The 27,184-nt window shown below is 32.9% G+C and overlaps 1 protein-coding gene across 1 annotated transcript in view; it reads right to left on the bottom strand.

The window, feature by feature from the left end:
• STPG2 (sperm tail PG-rich repeat containing 2) overlaps positions 1-27,184 on the bottom strand; it is a 431,309-nt gene that overhangs the window by 229,291 nt on the left and 174,834 nt on the right. Inside the window, exon 6 of the mRNA XM_045472302.1 lies at positions 4,410-4,525. Within this exon, the coding sequence (XP_045328258.1) occupies positions 4,410-4,525 (116 nt within the window). The remainder of the gene's footprint in view (positions 1-4,409; positions 4,526-27,184) is intronic.

Here is a 27,184-nt window from a genome sequence, read left to right as displayed (position 1 = left end):
ATATTTTAGGAAAACTGGATAGGTACATACAAAAGAATGAAATTGCAGCCATATCTTACCCTACTCACACACACACAAAAATGACGACTTAAATCTAACAACTAAAGCCATGAAACTCCTAAATCATAGGGAAGATGCTCTCTGACACTAGTCTTTGCAATGGTTCTTTAAGATATGACACCACATGTAACCAAAATAAACTAGTGGAACTATATCAAACTGAAGAGCTTCTTTACAGGAGAAGAAACAATAGAAAAATGAAAAGGCAATTAATGGAATGGGAGAAAATATGTGCAAACCATCTATCTAATTAGTGGATAATATAAAAAATATATAAGGAACTCATACAACTCAATAGAAAAAAAAAGTTGAGTAAAAAATGGGCAGAGGACTTGAATACACATTTTTCCAAAAAAGATATACAAATGGTGAACAAGTAGAAAAGGTGCTCAACAATCCCCCCTATCAGGGAAATGCAAATCAAAACCACAATGAGATATCACCTCACATCCCTTAGAATGGCTAACATCAAAAAGACAAGAGATAACAAATGTTGGTAAAGATGTGGATAAAAGGGAACTAATGTGCACTGTTGGTGGGGGTATAATTTGGTACAGTCTTATGAAAAAGAGTACGGACATTCCTCAAAAACTAAAAATCGAACTACCATATCTAGCAATTCCACTTCTGGGTATAGATCTGAAGGAAATGGATTACTACTTTGAAGAGACATCTGTACTCCACTGTCTCTATGGCATCATTCACAGTAGTCAGGACATAGGACAACCCAAGTATCTATCAAAGGAAGAACAGATAAAGTTGTGGTTTGTGTGCAAACAATGAAATATTATTCCACCATTAAAAAAAAGAAGGAGGGGCGCCTGGGTGGCGCAGTCGGTTAAGCGTCCGACTTCAGCCAGGTCACGATCTCGCGGTCTGTGAGTTCGAGCCCCGCGTCAGGCTCTGGGCTGATGGCTCGGAGCCTGGAGCCTGTTTCCGATTCTGTGTCTCCCTCTCTCTCTGCCCCTCCCCCGTTCATGCTCTGTCTCTCTCTGTCCCAAAAATAAATAAACGTTGAAAAAAAAAATTAAAAAAAAAAAAAAAAAAAAAAAAAAGAAGGAAATCCTGCCATTTCTGAAAACATGGATAGACCCTGAAAGCATTATGTTAAGTGTAATAAGTCAGACAGAGAAAGATAAATACTGTATGTTCTCACTTACATGTGGAATCATAAACAGCTGAACTGATTGAGATAGAGTAAAATGATGGTTGCCAGGGGCTTGGTGGGGGGGAGAGGGGAATAGAAGACATAGAAAGAAATTGGGTAAAAGGTATAAACTTTCTATTAAAAAATGAAAAAAATTCTGGAGAGCTTATATACTGCATGGTGACTATGGTTAACAATACAGTATGATTACTTGAAGGCTGCTAAGAGAGTAAATCTTAACCATAATCATCACACACACAAAAATGGTAACTACGTGAGGTAATGGCATCATTTATTGCCACCTCATTGTGGCAATCATTTATAATACATACATATGTCAATTATATATGAACAAAGCAGAAAATCATATTAAAAATACTTGTATTATTAAATTTCAATTAATTTCAGTAGAATTTGCTTTTTTAAAGAGAGGTATATTTAAATTTTTCTGTAATATTTAAATGAAGGATTTTTAAAAAGTTAAATTTATTGAAGTTTCTTCTATCCTATTTTAAAATATTCTCATATAAGTCTCAATTTTAAATTCCAGAAAATAATGTGTTGCTTCATGTAAACCTTAAAAATGTTCGTGTTTACTGAGCAGACTTACTCAATGAGAGAACATTAATCAGTCAATAAAACCTGCTATTTTGAAAGGGCATATACATATTCTTCTCACTAAACTAAGTTAATAAGTATGTCTTTATTCATGGATAAAGATTAGTGATCTAATCATGGGAAGAAAATCTTAGAATTATCCATTTTGTTGATTTATACAATAAGCATTTATTAATATGCTCCTATATGCCAGATTCTGTTGTTGAAGCCCTAATAATATAAAAGTAAATAAGTCTCATCCTTATAGAGTTCATAATCTGCTACTGGGAGTTCTTGATTGAAGCCATGTGAGTTTTTGTGGATTAACAAACCATTTAAAATTGTATACATGTTTTTTTTTACATGAACATACGTGCACAATTTTCCCCTTTAGGGTCCCTAGCTTTCATTATATCTTTAAAAGGATCAGTGACAGTGAACCAATAAATATCAACAACTAGAAGGAGTAAAAATGACACAGATTAGTTTGTAATTGAAAGATAGTGAGTAATGTTCCAATGACAATTCTGACCACACCCCCATCCAAAAAATAAGTAAATAAAATAGAGAGAGAACACTAATTGTGCCTGGGACACTCAGGACACTGTTTACACAAGAATAAAAATAGTGAGCAGACTTTGCAAATATCGCTGTGTAACTTAAGAGAGCTATTGTAATAGATATTATTGTTAGTACCACCTATATTGGATAGGTTAGATCCATGAACATGTGACACTGAAAACCTATAACTAATGATGGCACAAATCATACACATTTAAGTGTTTTTTAAATATAACATAATATTGCAATCTTAAAACAATGTTATAAATTTCTAAAATCATCTTTTTCTGTAAAAAAATAAAAGTAAAATATTTAGGCAAACATGTTCTCAAGAGTTACCAACTGAAACTTATTAAAGTCAATAGAGAAAGAAAGAAATACCAAATTAAAAACTAAGAGCAAATAATAATAAATGGACCTATAATTTACTGGTCTACAGGTTAAAAATAACTTTTCCTTTAAAGAAGGAAAACTTTGAAAGAAAATTACTTTTTCAAAAAACTTTTCAACTATTAAAGAAAACAATAGGAAGACGAAAAAATATTATACACTCAGTTCTCAACAGAAAAGTTACCCTGAAGTGCAGTATGTGTGTGTATATATATATACATATATATACATTCAAACAATACCTGAAAAAACATCATTATCAAACCCATAAATATTTTCATTTGGCATAGAAAATACTATGAAGAAGTATAAATATAATTTGTAAAATCTTAATGAAAGAAAAAGAAAGATTTTTAAATACTAGAAAGATTAGTAGATACATTTTCTATGATAAATGCATCACAAAATAAAAGGGTATCATTACATTTACTGACATTATTATTTGTAAATACCACTAAAATCAGTTTTAAAAAGTAGGGGAAAAGGATTCAGCTAAAGATTTAATATGATAATATATCAAACTATGAACAGCTATACCATCTAACTTATCAAGACTGATAGCTTACTGATCAACACTTACTTTAAGACCCTTCCTCACTGTGCCTAATAACCCAAAGTAAACAAGTCATAAACTTTGCCCAATCCCAGCCAGTTTCCCGTTTGTAAGACCTGTCTTACGTCACAGAGCTCAGGTCCTAAAACACCAGAAGTCCTTTGATTTGCATCTCCTGAAACACTATTAAGACTGCTTAGCAGATTCTCCCTTTCCAAAGTAAATAGAATTAGCATTGCTTAATCAGTAGGAATTAGCAGTGGTCTTCTGGGGGAATCAACAGCCAACAAATAAAATAACAACTCTTTCATTATTCATTTTCTTTTCTTTTTCTTTTTTTCCCTGATGTTGCATTATGAATCTGCTTTGACAGAATGCCTAAAAATTATTTAGATCATGACATTTTAAATAAGTAGAAAGCATACATTCAATAAAAGTGAAATTGTCATTAACTAACCCAAAAAACAACATTCACTATGGTTTGGCCCGAGTATTAACTCTTAAATTACTTGCTATAAGCCACTATAAAATATTTCACTTTTAATAGTGAGTAGAGTACAAATGGGGGACCTATTCATCCTAGATTGGGAATTAAGGCCAATCATGAACACAATTTTTAAAACTTGAAGGTTTACTTAAGCATTCTTCTTGTAATCAGAAGGCCCACAGCTTAAGAGTCCTTTATCTATTATGAATCTAGACTACAGCATCTATACTTATTAAAAAAAGATAAAAGATCCAAACCTGATTTTACTGGAGCAACAGGGCTATCTTCTGAGCCTTCTAATAAATCATGATTGCAATAAATATTTGGAAATTTCCTTTTGTGTATGTAAACAACTAAGTCTTTAAGTTTCAGGGATGTAAAAAATTATATATATAACCGTGCTTAGTGGACATTTATAAATAAATTGACAAATAATTCTTAATTCAGTCTTTAAAAACTGTCAGACTGTATTTTAAAAAATGCCTCCTTCGATTTTAATAGCTAGTAATATGAATAAAACATATGTAAAGGACTTTAATGTAGACATTTTCAGTACTTTCTGGAAATTATTCTATTCTTTTGTTACTGATAAAAGAAAATTATCATTGACAAACCTCATATGTAGCTGGACCAGGAGTAATCTCTTTGGAATCTTTAAAACGCTTTGAAGCCTTAACAAATAAGGGTATGGAGCAAGATTTCCTTAAAACAGGATTGTATGCTGCAGGTCCTAAAAGAAAACAAGTATAGAAAATAATAAAATATTTTAAAATTATTGATTTGGGTCATATAATTACTATTCTTAGATTCATGCTCTTAATATGTAATTTTAGCATCAAACAATCTTGGACTCATTCTTTTTGAATGCTTAAAATCATTCAGTTTAGGGCTTTGAAATATAATAAGCACAAAAAATGATATTTGCTTATCTAATAATTAAATGTAATATAGAAGTATTTTCCCAAAAAAGCAAATAGTACCCCCTCAAGGTAAATATACATCATGAAACAGAAATACCCGACTTCTTTATTTTCTAAAAATGCATCCATATGCTCAGTGAAGATGTAGGGCTTGAAGTGCATTTGGAAATATGAATAAGACTCAAAGAAGCAAAAAGGTAGTTTAACAGCATTCTGGGCACTAAACATGATGGAAGCCAAGATACAAAGACAGAATTCACATGAAACAATTAGATATAATAAACAAACTGGTTGAATAGAATAGCGCCTAATCCTAAATGAGAATTTTGTACTAGAACCAATAGGTTTCAGACTGTATTACAAAGTGTCCCAGAATTCCAGAGAAGTGCCTAGGGAACACTGTATAGGTGAAGTCCAAGTAGAAGGAGGCTGAATTATTTTCATTCAAAACATCTCTAGATTTACTTTTCTTTGTTTGGGTCGCAGGTTTAAAAAAAATTAACTAAAATTGTCTAATATATATATTTTTAAATAAGCATTTGGAAACTACTTCCACAGGTAGTGGATAGCTCTTGAAGGTTTTAGACTAAAGGAGATTCATAAAGAAAGAAGTAGTTTAAGAAATAAACTTCAGCAGTACTTTACAGGATGGCACGACTTGCTTTGTTTTAAGGACACTAATAAAGAGTTTACTAACATTGGTAAAGGAAAGGAAGAACAACTCAAATATTTTCTAATAGATGCAACAAATATTTAGTATGTTTAGTGGCTGGAAGAAGATAAAAATAAAGAATGGCTAATGAAAAGGCAATACTGTGGGGCACCTAGGTAGCTCAGTCGCTTAAGCATTCAACTCTTGATCTCAGCTCTAGTCATGATCTCACAGTTCGTGGTTTTGAGCTCCACATCAGGTTCTCTGCTGTCAATGCAAAGCCCGCTTTGGATTTGGATCCTCTTTTCATCCCCCTCTCCCTGCTTCTTTCTCTCTCTCTCACAAAAAAAAAAAAAAAAAAAAAAAAAAAAGAAAAAGGCAATACTGTGACCAAAAAAAAAAAAAAAAAAACACAGTAGAAAGATACCATTGAAGAGGAACATCATGTGTTTGGTTTTGAACCAGTTATGTTTGAAAAGACGGCAGGATATCCAATAGAAATGTTCAGAAGACAAGTGAAGATTCACAATTGAAGCTCATGAGAAAGCTGTCCTGGAGAAAAGGAAAGGAGTTATTCATGTAGAGGCAATAGTTGAGGTATCTCTAAATGAAAGAGCATGGAGAGAGAAAATTAAATAATTGAGGACTGAAACAAGGGGATGCTGCATATAGGAAAAGAGGAGGAGAATCAAAGAAGGAAATAGTCTAGTGAGTAGAATATGGTTAGCACAACATCATAGGGAGAAGTTTTTCTTTTCTTCATCCACATGTAACGAAAACGTACTGTCTGCCATTTGTCAAGCCTGTATTTCCAGAGAGTGCTAGAGGTCTACTATATCAAAGTTTTAAGAGGAGATTTCAAAGAGAGGTCACAGTGGAGCATACAGAAAAGTGGTGATGAATGAAACCAAATTAGAGGGCATTAAACAGATAATGTGGGGAGAGGAAACAAAAATGTGAGCACCGAATATTATGTTCACTGAAATACATATAAAGATATTAATAGAATACAAAATTAATACCTCTGTCTCCCTGCTACACATGCAACTGAAAATCACCTACTTTGAAGAATAGATTCCTCCAGATGTTTTCAAATCTAAAATATTTTTAGAATTGACAAATTCATATGAAACATTTTTAAGGCTTTAGCTTCATTAACTAGGACACGTCAAAATTTACAGTAAGAGATGACATTTGACTCTAGTTCAATCATTCTAAAGTCAATTCAATTCATAGGATAAATATCCAAAATTATAAAGTCCTTGTGGGAAGCTGGTATGAACTGAATGATTGTGGCCTCCCTGCCCCATTCGTATGTTAAAACCCCAATCTCCAATGTGATGGTGTTTGGAGATGAGGCCTTCAGAAAGTAATTAGGTCACAAGAGTGGAGCCCTCATGATGGGATTACTGGTTTTATGAAAAGAGACATGAGAGAATTTATTTTCTCTCTCTGTTTCTGCTGTGTATGCAGATGTCTATCTGCAAACCAGAAGGAAAGCTCTCACTAGGAATGAAATGTCACTTTGGGCATTATGATTTTGGATTTCCCAGACTCCAGCAACTGTGAGAAATAAACTTGTACTATTTAAACTACTCAGTCTATGGTATTTTTTTTATAGCAGTCAGAATTGACTAAGACAGAAGCTAAAGTGTATTGATCTGCCAAAAGACAAGTAAAGTGTTGTAGCAAGTGCCATCTTGCATCCATGATTTTGGAATAATAAATTTCTATTCATAGTGCAGAAAAACAATGTACATAGACATACATAATATCTTTAAAAATAGATAAATACAAACTAAACTACACTGGGAAAATGTGTCAGTTACTGCAGTATCAAGAAAAGAACACAAACCTATTATCAGGAACTGGGTGCATGATTCTACAGTCAATTAATTAAAAATTACAACTTTAACCATAAAGATGTATAAAGTTAAATGCAATAGATAAGACTATAAAGCAAACACTGGTTTACTGTTGTATCAGTAAATTTCATTTTCAACTACGAAATGAAATAGTCTATTCCCGGTCCTTACCAGCATGCTACAACAACTGATAAATACTTACCTTTATGGTTATAACTCATTAAAAGAAAATAAAATATTCAAATGTAGTTTTAGTGGATTTTCTCTTATTGGAATTCCTTTGAGAAGCATTAAGTAAAGTCAAACTCTCAATATGCATCTTACTGCATTTTAGCACTTAGCTTGCTTTAAGCTATAGAGCATTAAAAAAAAGGGGTCTATTTTACTTGATCTTAAAATATATTTCCAATTACATATGTTACTGCTTATATGATACAGGTCAAAGATTTACATTGCTTCACCAGCTCTGATTCATGACTGGATTATGCAGAAATTATCTTCTATTTATTTATCAAAATGCCACATTTTAATCACAGGTCATGGAAGAAGAAAACTTCTCATTCCAAATCAAACACCTATGAAAAGTCTGCCTGAGTCATGACTATTATATAATGGGAAATTCAAGAGCAGGTGATTCTTATAATTACATATTTTCCAGCCCTATGCCAGCTTAGTCTCTATGAAATGTCAACCAATGCTACAGGGCAAAAATGGGAGAGAACAGGAACAATGAGTAATTTAAAATAAAAATAATTTTGGTACATTAGAGTGGACTCAGAAATAACTACTTCTATAAATAAAGCTACAAACCTCAGATTAAAAATGGCTGTCTTCACAACAAGCTAAAATTTATAAATCATGCACTCAAATTTGTTTATGAATACTAAGTCGTTTTTTCACATGAAGCTGAAAGAAACTACTGAAAAGTAAATAATCCATGTATGAGCATATCTTTAGGAATTAAAAAGCATCTAGGAAACTATTCATTACAATGGACCACATGACTTTAAAATGTCATTTAGAGAGTTTAGTTTTATGGAACACGTTTTCTCATGCTGATTTTATTCCCTAGCTCTACAAATGAAATAATAGCTAAAACAAGAGATTAGTACACAAGGAACTATTATCATCAATGTCAAAGCCACAGTTAGGTACCAAGCTCTTCTCCTGCTTCCTAAGACTCGATTTGATTAAACGGCACTTCAGGTTATTACCAAACAACTGTGGTCTATTAAACTGAGCTTATAGGTGATGAGAAAAAACAGACAAGAGTCTCAATAATGCATAAACTTTTAACCAAAGTTCCATGTATGTTTTAGCATCCTATTAATATCGCTGTTCAAAAACAAAATGGGAACTATGTGTTTTAAGAAATAAGATCTTGGGGTGCTTGGCTCAGTCGCTTAAGCATCCAACTTTGGCTCAGCCCTATGTCAGGCTCTGTGCTGACAGCTCAGATCCTGGAGCCTGCTTCAGATTCTGTGTCCCTCTCTCTTTCTCTCTGCCCTTCCCTGGCTCGTGCTCTGTCTGTCTGTCTCTTAAAAATATATAAATGTTAAAACAATTTTTTTAAACAGAAATAAGACCTTAAATACTTAAGAATGATACTCTAAAATTACTATAGAGTATCTAAGAATATTGTCAATACAGTCCCTAAGAAATGGTCTCTTATAATGAACTCCAACCTAAGTAGACTGAGTACTGCATCAACTGGAGTCTACCTAAATCATCCACCTGTTAAAACGTGTGTTCCTAGCATTGAGTAAGCAGTAGGACTGTCACTGTTATGACATGTAAATACAAGATCAGACAGATTTGGATTGACTGAAATATATCTTCAGACAAAAAAAGTCTGTTTATCCATGTATCTCTATATGCATTCTTATAAAATTCTTACCAAAATGTGCATCCATAAGCCCTATCAAATGAAGTCTTTGAACTGATCCTGTAAAAAAATATTTCACTCTCTGATAATGTAAGTACATTATACAAATTTGAATGACTTTCATCAGTCTTGAATATGTAGGTATAATACACTTTCTGTATGAATTATAGGAGCCAACTGGTAGGAAGGATGATAATCTTTCATCTTCTACCACTTTGAGTAGGCGGTATATGAAAATGTAACACATGAGTGATTCTTAATGATAAACGAACAAAGTTATCAAATAATCAATGAAATATAAAGTTATTTTCAAAGTAAATAAAATATCTCACAACTGCCCCGGCAGAGTAGCAAATTTTCCTTTCATAACTGAATTTTGGTTTTTACATCCCGCTGTTCATATTTAAACATTTGGAGCAGGAATGCCAAGAAAATTACCTAAGCAAAAACGTAAAGTCTCAATATGTATTTAAAGTCCCTTTATATCACTATCATTATTTTAACACTCACTTAAAGCTGAATTAGGAAGGTATTCCCCCAGAGACTGGCACTTATCTCTGTGAATATTATATGTAAAACTTAGGATAATGCTATGTATCTTAGTAAAGTACATTAGGTCATAGATTAAATGATGAGGAGTTCTTTAAATATAAACACTAAATTTATTTTGAACATTTGATTAATATTAAACAAGCTAAATTCTTTAAGAAAGATATAATAAATACGTAATGATTTAAAACATTTTAATGGCTAATAATTACCATTTTAAAATGTAACTATTTGACATTTCTTTAACTTACTAAAAATTGTTATATTCTTAAGTGTTTGGATTTGAAACTTTCTCTGAATATCTCTGCTATGATAAAGCTAGACTCAGAGTTTAGCATTTTCTGAAAGAAGAGACTACATGATTAATATACAGACAAGCGAATTAAACAAAGGTTAATATATTCATTGGCACCCTAAATGAAGAAATTTTTGCACCTTAAAACAAACATATTTTATAGATTAAGTAAAAGATAAAATGGTTCTCATGCTTTGATGCATAAATGTTACATTCACCAAAGATTAAACAAAAACCATTAGGTTAACCATCGAATATCCTAGAAAACTTCTTGCTCCTTTTCCATAAACTTAAATCTATGTCTAGATATAAATCTAGAAAAGATTTTTTTCTTCTCCTGACCGGTGTTGTCTGCTCACTGCGCTCCTGTGATCACAGGATATAATGTAAATACTCTCTAATGCTGTTCCTGTAACTTCATGGAATAATAATAGCAGGCTAAGAATTCAGCAGAATTCTTCCCTTGCAAACCTTCTCATCAACTACCACTAGTTAATTTTAAACAAGACAAATAACAGGGGGATTGGTTTATCTTAACAGTACTTATGTCCGAACAGTAAATGGTTTCCTCATCTGGCTTCAATGCCCATGACCCACCAGACCTGTTCACAGCCCTTCCCTAGCTTCGGATGTGTTTCTCCTCTGGCCTCTGGCTGAACTTGTTCTATAGCTTGAAAAAACAAGACTGAAAAACAAAGAGAATCATATTCAGCACTATATATTTTAAATTAATCTTTTCCAAAGTGTAGTTCATGGACCACAGCCATCAAAATAACCCAGATTAGTGTCAGACTGTAGATTCCCTTAGATTCATAAATCATAAAATCATACTTTCTGAAAGTGGAACCAAGAAAACACAACTTTAACAAAGCCCATTGCTTTAGACCTTTTAACTATAATTTAATATGTTGCTATTAGTAAATATATCTACACATTAACTCTTTTTTCCCTCAAAAAATCTCAAGAATTCGTTATCCAGAGCAAAAACTTTCTGAAATTATGGATGAGACTATCTTTTCTCCAGAATATATCTGAATCTCTTATGCCCAGTGCCTGTTTATGGTAGAGCTTCAATCAGGGCCTACTGAGCTGAACTAGGCCAAGCCAAAGAAAGAGTCTGTTTATAAGCCAACTAGAATCTACTCCTGAGACTTTAAGTATTCTAATTATTTTCTTTTCATTTTAATTTCTTCTCCAGTAATTGTCTATGGAAAAATGGATACCTTAAAATCCTATTTCTATTTATACTGTGAAAATGACATTTAGATGATAGATCACATAAATGTTTGTAAATACATTCAGAATAATCATTGCCTGAGAGATTAGCAGGAGACTGGCAGTATTAAGAAGAAAAGAAACTTACTTTATAGTGTATATCCTTCAACACATTATGAATTCGGTTATGGCCATGTCACACTATTTCAATTTGGGGCCAAGTGTGCAAAACTTATTTCATGATCATGGAAGATGAAATTCTGTGAAGTGTAAGCATATTCTCATCTCTATTTTAATCTATCATTCTCTGGAATAAATCTCAAACCTAAATTTTAATTCAAGATTTCTTATACTAGCCATGTGACCTTAATAAATTCTTTAAACCTTTTTAAGTTTCAGTTTCCTCCTTTATAAAAGGGGGTTGAAATGGTCCAGAAAAATTCCTCAAAGCTACACAATAAGTAAGGACACATCATTCAACCGCTTTAAGTCCTTGGGAACCCCCCCCCAAAGAAAGGAAAATAAAATTATTTAAATTTTACAGAAAACTGATTTAATAGCTGAGCTATGACGGGCTCTATGATTTTAACAACTCCTTTACTACTTTACACTCCCTTCTTAATCTTTAGCTGTCTCTAGCACTTGCCAAAAATATCAAAATTGCCAAACAAATATCATCTTAATTAAATGAAGATACGCTTTCACCTGAACATGGTATTTCTCAAACAGGTGAATAAGGTCTAGGAGATGGAACAAATTGAGGTTTATATGATAAATTTAGAGATTTTTGCTCCTGGATTATTATTCGCATACCACAAGTGGGTGTAATTCTGATTTGCACCTATACTTTTAAACTTATAATAAGTACACACACATTTAAGGAAAACAAAAATATCACAATTCTAAAAATCAAATTGTCTTCATATATCCACAATCTTGACACTGCTAGTTGCCAAGGATGCCACATACTGCTACTTTCAAAACCTGTTATAAACAATAATTTTTTAAAGATCAAGAGTTAAATGATGTTGTCTTAGAATCAAACAGGCCTCGGTGCCATCTTTTGGTGAAGGCTGCCTCTCTGTGGCAGAATACAATGTGTCATGTTCTCTGAAGGACAATTTTCTCTTATTTTTTTTTTAAACCCATAGAAAAGATCTGTATAATATTCATAAATACATAGATTTAAATACAGTATTTTTACTACTTCTTTCAGAATATTCTTGGATTCAGGTTTGGAAAGGTCTTAGACCCTGAGGAACTGCCTCACTCACAAGCATGTAGAACAAGGGATGAAATAATTATTTATGCAAGTAACAGAAATCAAGTAAAATACAATTGCTCAAATAGAATGGTCATGTTTGCTGTCTTTTTTGAAAGTTAAAGTCATTATTCACTTAAACTGAGTGACCTCTGCTGGTCAGAAAGACATACTTATTAACAGATATCGAGCCTACCAGAAAGCAGCTGTTATCTTAATTTCCTGAAGGAATTACTTAAAAATACTAAGTGTACCATAAGATGAATCTTCTTACTCACTTAAAGAACAATGATACGGGAACATATCCTATTTCAAACACTGAAAGCCAAGAAGCAAATATCAAGTGGATATCTTTGAAAAGCACTGATTTAATTGTTCTCTCTTCATTTATGACTACTGTTAGTCATAATGAAAGTAGGCTTAAAAGACCTTCTTATTATATTTAGGAAGGACATATGTTCTACAATGAATTTTTTTAAGACTTGGTACTTTTAACCATATGATAAGTGAAAAAATTAGCATGTGTGCATTTTTTTAACAGAAAGGAACAAAATATCTCTCAATCACAAGCATGCAACTTGTTATATCTCAAAAATAAAGGATTTACTTAATTAAGCAATATTATCACAGAAGTGACATTTACCTTATCTAGAATGGAACATACTCCCTCATCAGAAACAGTAAAAACTAATTAGAAGAAGATACCCAGAGGGCCATAGTAAACATTTCAATAACCAATATCAAGCTGCTTTGTTGTTTTCATTCAAGGCATAGGTATACCAAAAAGCATCACTGAGAAAAAACTCTGCAGATTCTTTTTTTTGCATTTTAATGGAGGTCTAAACCTTTGGCATGAAGTATACCAATAAAAGCGCCAAAGAAAGTTGCCTGAAAAAAATTTTAGTCAAGAAAATTATTATAATTCCTCATTGCTAATTATTGTAATATCTCCTTCCCCTCTTCTTCTTTTTTTTTAATCTGTTTAACAATGTCCAGAGGGAGAAAAAGAAACATATTTGGTCTCTGCCTCTGCAAATACTGAAATCTATTTATATGCAAATAAGCTATCCATTATTAGTATGAGAAGAGACTTGTGCATAAAGGGAGAAATAAATTATCACTAGAAACCATTAATGAAATCTATTTCAAAACATAACATTTTACAAGAGCCCTCATTCATGTAATATTTGTTTAAGCCTCGAGGGGAAATAGTGAGTTCTACACTTAGATGAAACCTGATACTATATTATTTCCCATGCCAATTTGTTTTGTAAAATGCATTTATTCTTTCCCTAGAAATGACTTGATAATTGTAACTCCAATGAGTCTTTTTAAGAGAACTTTATCATTGAAGTTAAAGTCCTATGTGTTTGTCATATAACTGCCAGACTTTTTAGGGGAGTTTATTTTTGCTCTGTTACAATAATTGTTATTCCCTGAGGTTTAAAAACATTAACATTCATTTTTATACTCTTATGGTAGTAACATAAAAATAAATGAGTTTTAAGAAGAAGGAACATGAGTCTTTCTGGAATAAGTTGAATTTCTATAGAGAAGAATAAAATAAGCAATAATCAATGCAGACTATAAAATAATTTCATATGCTTTGCCCATTTTCTCTATGGGTTTCTTATTTTATTTTTTATGTAAACTTTATTGTGTTTATCCATTTCTTCAAAAAGTCCAAATAGAATGATAAATGGTATTACATTAATACATTAGAATAGAGAAAACTGGTATCTTCATCATATAAAACCATCCCATTCAAGAGGCTACCCTCTTGAGTTAGTAGAATTAGTTCCTCATTTATTCAGACCACTATCTCTGTCCATTATCAGAATTTAAAAATCCTCTTTATGGAAAACTTTTGCCTTCTAAGTTAATTCCTCAAAACTATTCCTTTTGGGAGATGTAATTACTTTTATTATTTTTTTTATACATGATCACTACTGGTATAGAAAAATGTTACTGATTTTTAAGTCATTCTTATATCAAGCAAGTGTGCTAAAATTTCTTATTAGTTTTAATAGCTTCTGGATTTTCACAAGTTGTTTTGCTATATGATGCTATAATCTGAAATTAAAGATAATTTTATTTATTTTAATCCCTGTGGTTCTTCTGTGTTCTCAGGTATTCTCTCCTTAGGTATTGGTCTGAACCACCTACTTTGTTAAGAAAGTTTGGTAATAGTGGGTATCCTTTTCTTCCTTCCTTTAAAATAATGCACAGTGTGGGTTTTAAGTTTATAACCTTTATCAAGTTAAAAAACTTACTTGTAATGATAGTTTTCTGAGTTTTTGTTTTATAAGCACACTAAGCAAATTTAACTAAGGTATCATTTCTACAGTTCTTTATTAAAGTATTTTTTTTAATGTTACAATACAGAAAAATGAAAACACCCTGAAATGCACTGCTAACTCTCTTGTCTCTGGCCTTGTTAATTTATCTTTGCTCTTAGATGACTAAGCAGTTTAAGATGAAATGTTCTGCCCATTACCCTCTACCATGCCTCATGCTGGCATTTAGGAGAGAAGAGCACATGACAGTGAGGATGTGGTATTATTGTAGTAAGGAAGTCAGCTGTTCTACTTACTCATCCTAAAGCAAAGCCCACAATTCAACATACTGCTGCCTTCAACAAACAAGACAAAGTTTCAAATCAGGAATGTTGTTAAAAGAGAGAAGAAGAGAATAGTACTACTTATACTGCTGTACCCAAAGAATACCCAAAATAGTCTTTTTTTTTTTTTTTTCGTAATGTATGACTGGACAGCAAAGTTCACCAGGCATATGACAGGAGCTAGCAGCATGAAAGACAAAAATCAAAATAAATTTTATAATGGGCCCTAGAGGAGAAAGAGATTGTTTAGGAAAAAATAGAACTTTAAAAATTCAATAAATAATAGATAAAACACATTTATAATGATATTGCATCTATAAAACAAAGAACAATCAAAAAAAAAGAAAGTATTCTAAGAACATATAACTGTTAGTATAGAAAATTCAATGAAATAAGAAAATAGCCAAAGGGAAAAACACACCATGCAGAATACAGAGCTAAAAGGACAAAAAGAGAGAGAGAAAGAATATGATAGAAAGCTAAAGAGACATTTTTTAAAAATCTGGTAGGTCTACATCCAGAGTTTCCAGAAAGAGAAAATAGAAAACATTGAGGATTTAAAAAAAAATCCTCAATGTTTCAACAAAAAGTTAGTCCCCTACAAAGAGAAGAATATTCAAAATGCCATCTTGCCTTATCTGTATCAGCAAAACTGGATATTAGAAGATAATGAAGCAAAATAAGACAATGTATGAGAAAACTGAAGACATTTTGAAATATAATGTCCTGCCACCATTTCAATAAAATGAAAGTCCAGAGCTAATAATATACATCCTTCTTATAGGAAAACCAATGCACACAAAAATAGATCAACAGAGCTAAAAGAAAGAGGACCCCCATTGGGGCACCTGGGGGCCTCAGTTGGTTAAGCATCTGACTCTACATTTTGGCTTGGATAGTTATCTCAGGGTTGTGAGTTGGAGCCTTGCATTAGGCTATGCACTGACAATACAAAGCCCGCTTGAGATTCTCTTTCTCCCCCTTTCTCTGCCCTTCCCCGTTCATGCTGTTTCAGTGTCTCTCTCTCTCTCTCTCTCTCTCTCTCTCTCTCTCTCTCTCTCCCTTAAAATAAATAAATAAACTAGTGAAAATCTTGCTTTTCTAAGCATTAGAGAAATATTCCCCCAGTTTTTTTCTGCAGAATTAAAGTTTTCACAGAATTTTAGTTAATGTCGCACATATAAAGTGTTCCTTAGTCAAATAAATTTGGGGAAAGTTGGATTGAACAAAGTTAAAACAGTTTTCTTTATCGCAGGTCATGACAGAGACTATGATATTCTAATTCACACATAACAAAGGACCAATATAATGTGTGCATTTTCTACCACATATGTTTGCTCATGGATTTCCCTCTTTTTCCCAATCTTCTTAGAGAGTTAATGTTTGCAAAACATACTTAGAAAAACTTTAATTTCTGGGAAGCCACCTTGGTTTCCAAATTTCTAGTGTCTATGTATATATATATATACATATGTATATAATAGTTTTTAAGTTTATTATTTTTGAGAGAGAGAGAGAGAGAGACCCCATGAGGGGCTCAAACACATGAATGGCGATATCATGACATGAACCGAAATCAAGAGTAGGATGATTAACCAACGCCCCTCTAGTGTCATTTTCAATGTACTAATTCTGAGACTGTAATTTAAACCTTAACTATAGTGTTGGCTAAAAGCACAAATGAAAGCCGAGACAAAATTACACTGAGGGCATTTTTTTCTATTGTTATTAAAAATTCAAAGTAAATTACAGTTAAATAGTTCACATTTAAAAGCCATTTATATCATCTTTGGTTTTGGGTATTACAGAACTGTGTTTCTCAGCTTGCATAATCAGTCATCTTTAGCAATGCATAGTATTATCTAGCCAAACAATAGCTTCATCAGTTTCAGCATGTAGTATCTTCAGATAACCACAGAGTATAAACCAAAGAATTCCATCAATAGTGAATGGTTATTTTCTATGATTGGCCACAGCTGCAAGAAATATATTCATTTATATTCTCTTCAACCTCTCTATCCTCTAATCAAAAAAAAAAATTAGAAACATAGTATCTATAGTCTATCTGAAATTTGTGCAATAGAATTATTATGTGGTATAGAAAACACAAATATGAACAATGAGAAAAATGAGCTACTCTGAGGTCAAGAAGTTAACTTATTTATAAATATTGGTTTAAAAATGGCCTTCCAGTCCATCAGTGATATTTTAACTTTAATTAGTATTTTTTTTATTTCATAAGAGGCATACACACAAAAAAAAGTCACCTAAATAGGAGGTAGAAATTATTTGCTTTTAGGTTCAAGAAATTTATGTGTGGAAGTATTTTCCAAGTTGCCATTATCTTGACAATTTATTCATTTTCTGTTGTATATGGCCAAAGTAATTTATTCATGAACCTCTCAGAGAAAAATTCAGGATCTAATCTTGGTGAAAGGCTTACCTGACCCAGGAAACAGAGTCACATGAAAATCTAAGGATACCTGCTGAAGCAGCCACCCAGAACTGAGGGGGGAAACCTGCATGAGAGAAAAGCTCAATTGGATTTATATAACCTTTTTGACCAAACTGAGTAAATCTCTCAGCAGACCCTATGGAAAGATTACAGCAGTGCTAGGTTACAGAAAAATATCCAAAATGTAAGCAAGCAAGGAAAAAAAATACCTTATCCCTATAAATATCTTCTGGAGAATGCGTTAAAGAAATCTGTTGAAGGTGTATGTGTGTGTGTGTGTGTGTGTGTGTGTGTGTGTGTGTGTGTGTGTGAGAGAGAGAGAGAGAGAGAGAGAGAGAGAAATAGAGAGAGAGAGAGACAGACAGACAGACAGACCAAGACAGAGAGAAAATAGTGTATGACTTTAGACCTTAAAATCCTCATTTCATTTCTAAGGACTTGTGTCTTTGACTAATTTATGGAAAGAAAGCACCTGTTACCAAGATCAGAGGAAGATTTGATGGATGCTAGTAGACTATGGGGGAAAATAAATGACTTTGGTTACTTTGCAAATTTGGAGAATGGAATATAATCTGTGTGACTATAGTTCCTTTTGTCTTGATGATGCTACCTGGATGGGTGATTCAGTTGGAATTTCCATATTAGATTAATGTTATCAACCATTATTGAAAGAGAAATGTGTCAGTAACTGATATTAGATATATTTTTTGTGAGAATACTGTGACTTTACAAACCCTGTTTTGGGGGGAGAAGTCCTTTCCTCTCTTATATAACCCAGAACTTGAAATACTGAACAAGGTGGGTAAGGTAAACTGGACTTAGCCCATAGATGGAAGACTCGATCTCAGGCTGCCTCCACCATCATAAACAGTTGCAAGGAGTATGGCAGAAAAGGAATTTAGGTAAAAGGCCACCGCAAAAAATACGAAAGAGACCAGCCAAGGCTGATAAGATTTATCACAAGTGTCCAGAAACACATCCTTCATAAAGTCAATTCTTTTTAAAGGGGCTTTTGTTTCAGGCATGAATTGAAAGAGAGATAGTAAGAAAAGCTACTCCCTTTTTTAAAGTATAGTATTATTGTTTTGTTTATTTTTAAGATATGCATTGAACAGTATCAAGAGCTAAGAACTCTATTTTGGTTGCATTAAGAACAATAACCATTCTTTTAGATTGATGCTGCCCAAAAGGTTAGTTTATTATCTTCCACATCTAGAATTGTGCAATTGCACAAAGTGGTTGTTTTTGAGATCAGATTAAATACACCTAGTTCCAAGCTTTAGAGAAATGTTTACATCTTGACCATTGTCTCATTTACATGGACTTCATCTTATATACACAACTAAGCAAATCTAAATTTTACATCATTATTCTGGAAGATTATGGTAAACCAAAGATATGATCATTTGTTTCCAAACTACTCAGAGCTTGAATCACCTATTAAAGTTGATATTTCATTTTATAATGTGATATTTCATTTTACATTTCTCATCTGTACAAAATGATGTTAACAAAGATTCTCATTTTATTAAATCTTCTGTTCAATAACGTCCTAATTCATTTAGCATCTTGGTGCTCAGGGATCCAAAGGGGAAAAATAATAAAGTCCTACCTCAAGGATATACCAGTACAGTGGAAAGGGGAGATGAGACAAATGCACATATGCCTATACCATAAAATAGAATAAGATTAGTATTATCAGTTCTACAGGGCTCTAAAAGAGAGAGATTTCATCTGATTGGCAGAATCAGGAAAGATTTCATAAAAGGGGACATTTGAGATAGGCCTGGAAAATGCGTAGAATTTTGTTAAACGGTTACAAGCTATTCCCAGGTGAAGGAAACAGCATAAGCAAAACCTTTATATAGCATGGCTTGGAAACTAAACAGTATAATTTCACTAGATTATATAGTAGAAGAACACAGTGGGAGGGTGAGAATAGAGAAGATAGAACTAGAATGGAAAGTCTGGGATCATAATATAGAAGTTGAAGCCTTTGCACTTATATAATGGTCAACAGCAATGAATTGTTGGTGAAGTTGGAAATGGTAAATTCAGAGCTGCATACTAGGAGACCTTGAACCACTCATTTTCCAATATATACGATAATAAAGAAAATTACTTCTAAAATGGTATTCTTTTTTTTCTTTTTCCATAACATTATTTCCTATACAATAAACTAAACATCTTATCTATACTACTCAGATTATGTAATATTCACTATTCCAAATAGTGTAGAATAGCTGTGACAAGAATAAGCACCTAGATAATTACTGTGTGGCCTTATCAAATGGGTCTTTAATGTTGGAGGTTGGGGGAGTAGAGTTGAGAAGATCAATATTATCTCCTTATTATTGTATGTTAAATTTCCACAAATGTTGTTTTAATTTTATTAAACATTTACCAGAGGAGTTCATTTTTAAATTTTAATAATAGTTTTGATTCTTCGAGCTGATTATTACTATGTTCAGAAAATTAAATCAAATTAAAGTTTTAAATAGGAGACTCCAGTAAATTCCTTTCTCTTTGCCATCTGTTTTTCACATAAAAGAGCAAACATAACGCTTTTAAAAGTGTTACTGCAATTACCAATGAAATTTCTATTCCCCTTCGTTATGCTGAGCTGGTACTTCTAGAAATAGTTCCTTATAAAATAGCCTATTCACTCAACCTAAAAACACGCTACCAACCAATGGTTTAAGAAGAGGTTTAAGAAATGTACCTACAATATGGTGTAATTTATGAACTTATATTGACACTTCCAAACTAGGGCCTATGCCAGAACTGCTTTCAGTCTCATTTAAGTCATCCTTACCTGCTCTTTCAGAGCACTCTGAACAAAAATAAGAATAAAATTGTATAGAAAAGTGTCATTAATTGGTTCAATATATCAAATTCACATCAATAAAGAGCAATTATGGCATATTTAATTTTATTCCTTTTTAAATCAATCTATAAAAGTATGTGTTAATCTCTGTAGAAAAGATATTTTAAAAAACTAAAGATATTTTTTCTTCTTCATTTTCCCCTTTAGTCCATTGATTTCATGAAATCATCTCATATACTCACAAGGCCATAAACTGTGCTATAATTATAAATATCATAGTTTGATATATCTCATTAAACACTTTTACCATGAAAGATTTTTAGTGGAATTAAGACTGTCATAAATAAAATGTAGGAAAAGCTGTTATCTTAATATCTATGGGAAAACACAATGTATGCTATGAGAGCTTAGCAAAAATTAATTGAATAAAACAACTTTATGCTAATTTATATGCAACTATGCTGTTCAGTGAACCTAGATTAAAAGCAGCTATGAAAACTTGGGAAAAGCTTATACCATATGTGCATATGATTTTATCTTTACAAAATATTTCTCTGAGTCAATTAAAGAGCAGTTAAGAGTAACAAAATGAAGGTTCTCAAAATTACATTGCAATTCAATACTTGTTTGAAAAATAAAGAGTTAATCTTAACATCTGGATTTCTAATCTTCATTATAAAATGTACTTTGAGAAGATGACAGTCATTTGAGATAACTTATCCTTTGGTTTTAAGTGCCTCATCTTTTTCTCTAAAAGTTCTTGGATGTTCTAGTTGTCCATTTCTGCATAATGTTTTAACCTTCATATCTAGTTTTGTTTTCTTTATAAAGATGGTCATTTGATAATGACAGATGAAGTGTGCCTGAATAAAAAGTTATGAAACAGATATACTCATGAGAATTACAGACAGTACCAATAATTTATTGTTGAGCCTTCAAAATATTCTGTTACAATGTACACACATAAAGCCATATCAATTTGCATCTTTAGCTTACTAAATTAAAGGCCATCATAAAAACAGTTTTAAAGAAATGCTATATATCATAACTTAGCTGAAATGATATTCATGTTTTAATCCATAGATTTTAAAGCTAAAATACTAAGAAATTATTTGTTCCAGACTTTACCCAATGGAATGCTTTCTGCAGTATACTTGCAATGTGGTTATCCAACTTAGCTGAACTTCTCTAGTAAATTCTTACTGGCATAAGCAGAAGGAAGAAGACTTTACTCATAAAGAAAACTACTGGAAAGTAACTTTATTTCAGCATATAGCACATACAAAAGACCAAAGTCCTGGCTCATGATTGTGTCAGGATTTAACAGATAGTGGATAATATTGTAATATAATATTATACTCAAAATCTAGTCAGCTATATTATAAAGCTATCGATGACTAGTAGTGGGAATAAAAAAAAAAAGGTTTTAAACAGCCTAAAAAAATTATACTGACAGCAGTGTTGCCATCTTTTTTAAACATTTGTTTCCCTTACATGGCAATGAGCACAGCAGACTCGAACTTTCTGCACACTTCTAAGACATCTCACAAATCATCACAGTAATAGAGAATTCATAAGCTCTAAAATACCCCAACCAACAGTCTCGGATGCACTGCAATACTTCATTTCAGCTGAGTTTCCAAACCTCACAGTAGGTACTTTTATTATATCCATTATTGAATGAGTAAATCAAAAAGTTATTGAGAGACTTGCTCAAGGTCCCATAATTATTAAGAGTAGCAAAGTTGGAGTTTTAATCGATGCTGCCAAATCCCTAACTAGATACTTTTTTTTGTAGTTTCACATTTTTATTTAAATTCCAGTTGTTTTACATACAGTGTAATATTAGTTTCAGGAGTTGGATTCAGTGATTCATCACTTACACACAACACCCAATGCTCATCACAACAAATGTCCTCCTTAATGCCCATCACCCATCTAGCCCATCCCCCAACCACCTCCCCTCCAGCAACCCTCAGTTTGTTGTATATAGTTAAGAGTCGGTTTTATGGTTTGCCTCTTTCTCCCTCTTTTTGCTCCCTATGTTCATCTGTTTCGTTTCTTAAATTACACATACGGGTGAAATCATATGATATTTGCCTTTCTCTGACTGACTTATTTTGCTTAGTATAATACTCTAGTTCCACCCATGTCATTGCAAATGGCAAAATTTCATTCTTTTTTATAGCTGAGAAATACTCCAGAGTATGTATATATGTGTATACATACATATACATCTTCTTTATTTTTTTTATTTTTTTAATGTTTATTTTTTGAGAGAGAGACAGAGCGCAAGCAGGGGAGGGGCAGAAAGAGAGGGAGACACAGAATCTGAAGCAGGCTCCAGGCTCTGAGCTGTCAGCACAGAGCCTGACGTGGGGCTCGAACCCACAAACCGTGAGATCATGACCTGAGCCGAAGTCTGGCGCTTAACCGACTGAGCCACCCAGGCACCCCTACGTCTTCTTTTCCGTTCATTAGTCAATGGATGTTTGGGCTCTTTCCATAATTTGATTATTATTGTTGATAGTGCTGCTATAAACATCAGGGTGCATGTATTCCTTCGACTCCATATTTTCTAGCAGTGCAATTTCTGGATTGTAGGGTAGTTCTATTTTTAAATTTTTGAGTAAACTCCATACTGTTTTCCAGAGTGGCTGCACCAGCTTGCATTCCCACCAATATTGTAAGAGAGTTCCCCTTTCTCCACATTCTTGCTAACATCTGTTGTTTCTTATGTTGTTAATTTTAGCCATCCTGACAGGTGTGAGGTAGTATCTCATTATAGTTTTGATTTGCATTTCCCTGGTGATGAGTGATGTCGCACACGTTTTCATGTGTCTCTTAGCCATGTCTATGTCTTCTTTGGAAAAATGTCTATTCATGTCTTCTGACCATTTTTTAACTGGATCATTTGTTTTTTGGGTGTTGAGTTTGAGAAGTTCTTTATAGATTTTCGATACTAACCCCATATCAGATACATCGATTGCAAATAGCTTCTCCCATTCTGAAGGCTTCCTTTTAGTTTTGTTGATTGTTTCCTACACCGTGAGGAGCTTTTTATCTTGATGAGGTCCCAGTAGTTCATTTTTTCTTTTGTTTCACTTCCATCTGGAGACATATCTAGTAAGATTTTGGTATAGCCAATGTCAAAGAGGTTTCTGCCTGTGTTCTCCTCTAGGATTTTGATGATTTCCTGTCTCACATTTAGGTCCTTCATTCCTACATTGGTTCATTGTCATGTGAGGGCATGACATTTGGAGTTGCTGCAGCCTCTTGCTACCATGAAGTACAAGGCTTCTGAGATTCACAGATCAGAAAGAAGGAAAGCACCTACATCTTTGATTCTTATTGTTAAATTATCTGAAACTGGATGCACAAACCTAGAGTATTATGGGGGGAGATAAATTCTCAAATGTGAAATGTTTACATATATCTCATAGTTTTAATGTGAATGCTATTATTTGGCCATTGTTCATACAATTCAGTGAGAAATTCAGTTATGAAAGTACACTATGGATGTCAGATATAAGACAGAAAGAATAGAAAGGTTAGTGCATTGAAAGAAAATTGAATTGCTCAGTGACTTATAATACTAACTTAACACTTTTCTCACAAGACTAATTTGGAAAACTTCTGATTACAAAAGTCAGAGAACAAAAAGGAAGGATGGGGGAGGGACATATTATTTTCCTGATCACATAAAGCAAGGTGCAACAAGCTTTTACTGTAAAGGGCTAGAAGTTAAATATATGGCCTCTGTTGCAGCTACTCAACACAGCCATTGCAGCACAAAACTAGCCATAGACAATTTATAAACAAAGGAGCATGACTGTGCTCCAATAAAACTCTTATTTATGTACACTGAGATTTGAATTTCATATAATTTGGCACAAAATGGTGTTCTTATTTTTATTTTTTTTTCTTTTTTAAGTATCTAAAAATGTGAAATGACTTTAAGATCATGGCCATACAAAAATAGCTGGATTTGATTTGTAGGCCTTAGTTTGCCAAACCCTAAAGAAAAAGAATTCTAATGGTCTAATTATGAAACAAGTCTAATTCCATATATCCCATATATTCCCATATTCCCAGGGCTTTAGGAAATTCTATTTGGGGTGTTTACTCTGTTCTCCAGGGAAGAATCTTATATAAAGAAGCATTCCCAATTAGCTGCCAGAGATTGCTTACAAGGGACTTCAAATCAATGTGTGCCTCAGTGTCTGTGAACAGAAAAAATAAAATGATTCACATATTCACATGAAAAGAAAATCAAAGGTGTCCCATACTTTTTACCATGACTAATCTTTTCTTACTTTACGCAAACCTAAACATTTGGAAATTTAACCCATAGTAAAGCTGAAAGAGATGACCACTTTACATTTTATGTATTTATTTATTATACTGGTTATAGAATACAAATTCCCATTATTTCTTATTCAGTATCACTACATGAGTGGCTCCTATTCACCCATTATTCATCATTTTATTTTGTGTCTTTTGCTAAGTAACATTGTAGTAAAAATATCTATGCCACAGGAGTAATAGCAATATCAAAAGAATTTACCAACTTAAATTAAGAAATAGTTCAGTCTGATTAATGAAATTATAAAGGAAATAGAATAATTTAAATGAATGTATTTTATTATTTCATTGATGTATAGGTAGGCCTAGGTAAAAACCTTTGGGGGTCATTCATTGTAAATAGCATGACCATACATCTCAGCCCAGAATAGTGACAAATTAGCACCCTTGTCCTGTGTGTAATTATTCACAGTGGTCTATTTCATTCTGAAAAGCATATCCAAATGGAAAAGAAATTATATGTTTTCCATAACTTTAGAAACACATGAGCCTATTTTGTAGTCTATATCTGATAATGATATTTTCTAAAGTTCTTGGAAGAGGTCTAATTCCGATGTTTATTCCTTCTTAAAAATGATATATTATTTATTTGTGCAATTTTTAATTGTGGATTGTGAACTCATGTTTGGCAGGATTTATTTCTGAGAATCTCATGAGGACTAGGAGAGAGGTTTCTGCTCTGCCAAGCACCCTATGGATGGTACCACCATAAGACTACTTTATATGTTACTATCTCAGGTTGAAGTCTTTCAAACTTATGAAAGTAGTATAAAGCAAATACTAAACTTAAGTGAGTAAAAATTTATGATTATGAAGTCTCAGGGAAGAACTTTTTTAATTCAGGCCAGAACAAAATGCTTTCTTACAGGTGTGTTTATTTGTTTTGCTGATATTAGATATGTTTTTCTAGCCCATTCTTTACCTGATAGTGTAGCCTTTACAGAATCCTGGCTTCATATAGATGTAAGTTTCTACTCACTAGTTCTGAACCTAAATCCTTTCCTCTATGTGGGTATCAAAATACGAATTCTTCTCCTTCTGCAAGACAATAAAAGCATTAGTAATCACTTACTACTCAAGAGACAGTATCTCTTGAAAGCTCTTGAGTTCCTCAAGCTTAGCTCTGCATTTTAAAGCACGTTTGCCATATTTTATCCAGTATTTCTTTACAGTGTGAAGATTTTCAAAATATCTAATCTTCCATATTTCTGGAAACCAAATAGAATGGTGAGTGGGAAAGAAAAGAGTAAAACTAGCAAATAATAAGTTAAAGAGGTCGGAAGAAAATGTAGAGAATGAACACAGTTAATGGGGGAGATTTTCAAAAAAGACCTGATCAGCCAACTGATATAGCAACATAAGATAAAACATGAGAAAAAAGGGCATTAGCTTTATATAAGTCTGCTAGGAATTTAAGATTGTTAAGTTCAGAGTAGCATTTCAGGTGGTGACACCTGAAAAAGATACCCTTATTTATTTGAAGAAATTAGCTGGAAACAGAGACACAGAGTAGCCTCCTAAGGCTGGATATACTTCATTAATGAAATTATTGTACAGATTTAAAAAATTATACAGTAATCCTAAGCATGGTGCTCTGTAGACACTAAATAATCATAGTTACTTTCTCTACTCCTTTCCCTTCTTCCATGAGAAAATTATACAGATACTGTCAGATGCTATAAGGCAAGAACCTTAGAAAATAGAATTCTCAGATATAAACTCCCATGCAGGAAAGGGTTCACTCAGCAGGCCTCAGTTGCTGAAACCAGCACATCTCCAAGAAAGGCCTGTCTTATGTGAATGACCCCAAATAAAAACTCTGGACACCAATGCTCAGGTGAGCTTCCTTGATTGTCCACATTTTTCACATACTGCCACACATGACTGTGGGAAAATTAGGTGATTCCATGCAATCCTACTGGGATAGGATACCTGAAACCTTGTGCCTGATTTCTCCTGGACTCCATCTCATGTAACTTTTCCCTTTGCTGACTTTATTCTGCATAATTTCATTGTAATAAATTGTAATTGTGAGTATAACAGTTTTTCTGATTCTTGGGAGTTCTAGTGAGTCATCAACCCTGTGAGTGATCTCAAGGATCTTGAACACAACTACAAAGTAGTTTCGTATGTTTCCAAAAGTTATGATGAACATGAAGCTCATTTCCAAATGGATATACTTTTCAGAGTGAAATGAGGCACTATTAACAGTTACAGACAGTACAAGATGCATGATAAGGGTCAAATCAAGCACATTTCTATTAAGAACTTTTTATCATAAGATAAAACAGAGGAACAAAAATCAGTAGGGAATTAGATACCTTGAGGAGAGAGTCAAAACTTTGGAACAGCCACTGTGAAGAGTATTCATTGAGTCAAATAGATAAATTCCACTAAAATGCCAAATAGCTGTCAAGACTTCATTGTATTTATGAGCATCAGTTTGGAGTGGGTCACACATGCCCAATAAATGGAAATTT

Source organism: Leopardus geoffroyi, chromosome B1 (assembly GCF_018350155.1).
Source record: "Leopardus geoffroyi isolate Oge1 chromosome B1, O.geoffroyi_Oge1_pat1.0, whole genome shotgun sequence".
Lineage (NCBI taxonomy): Eukaryota > Metazoa > Chordata > Mammalia > Carnivora > Felidae > Leopardus > Leopardus geoffroyi.
The sequence above is the reverse complement of the archived record's forward strand: the minus strand, read 5'-3'. Positions and strand labels throughout refer to the sequence as shown.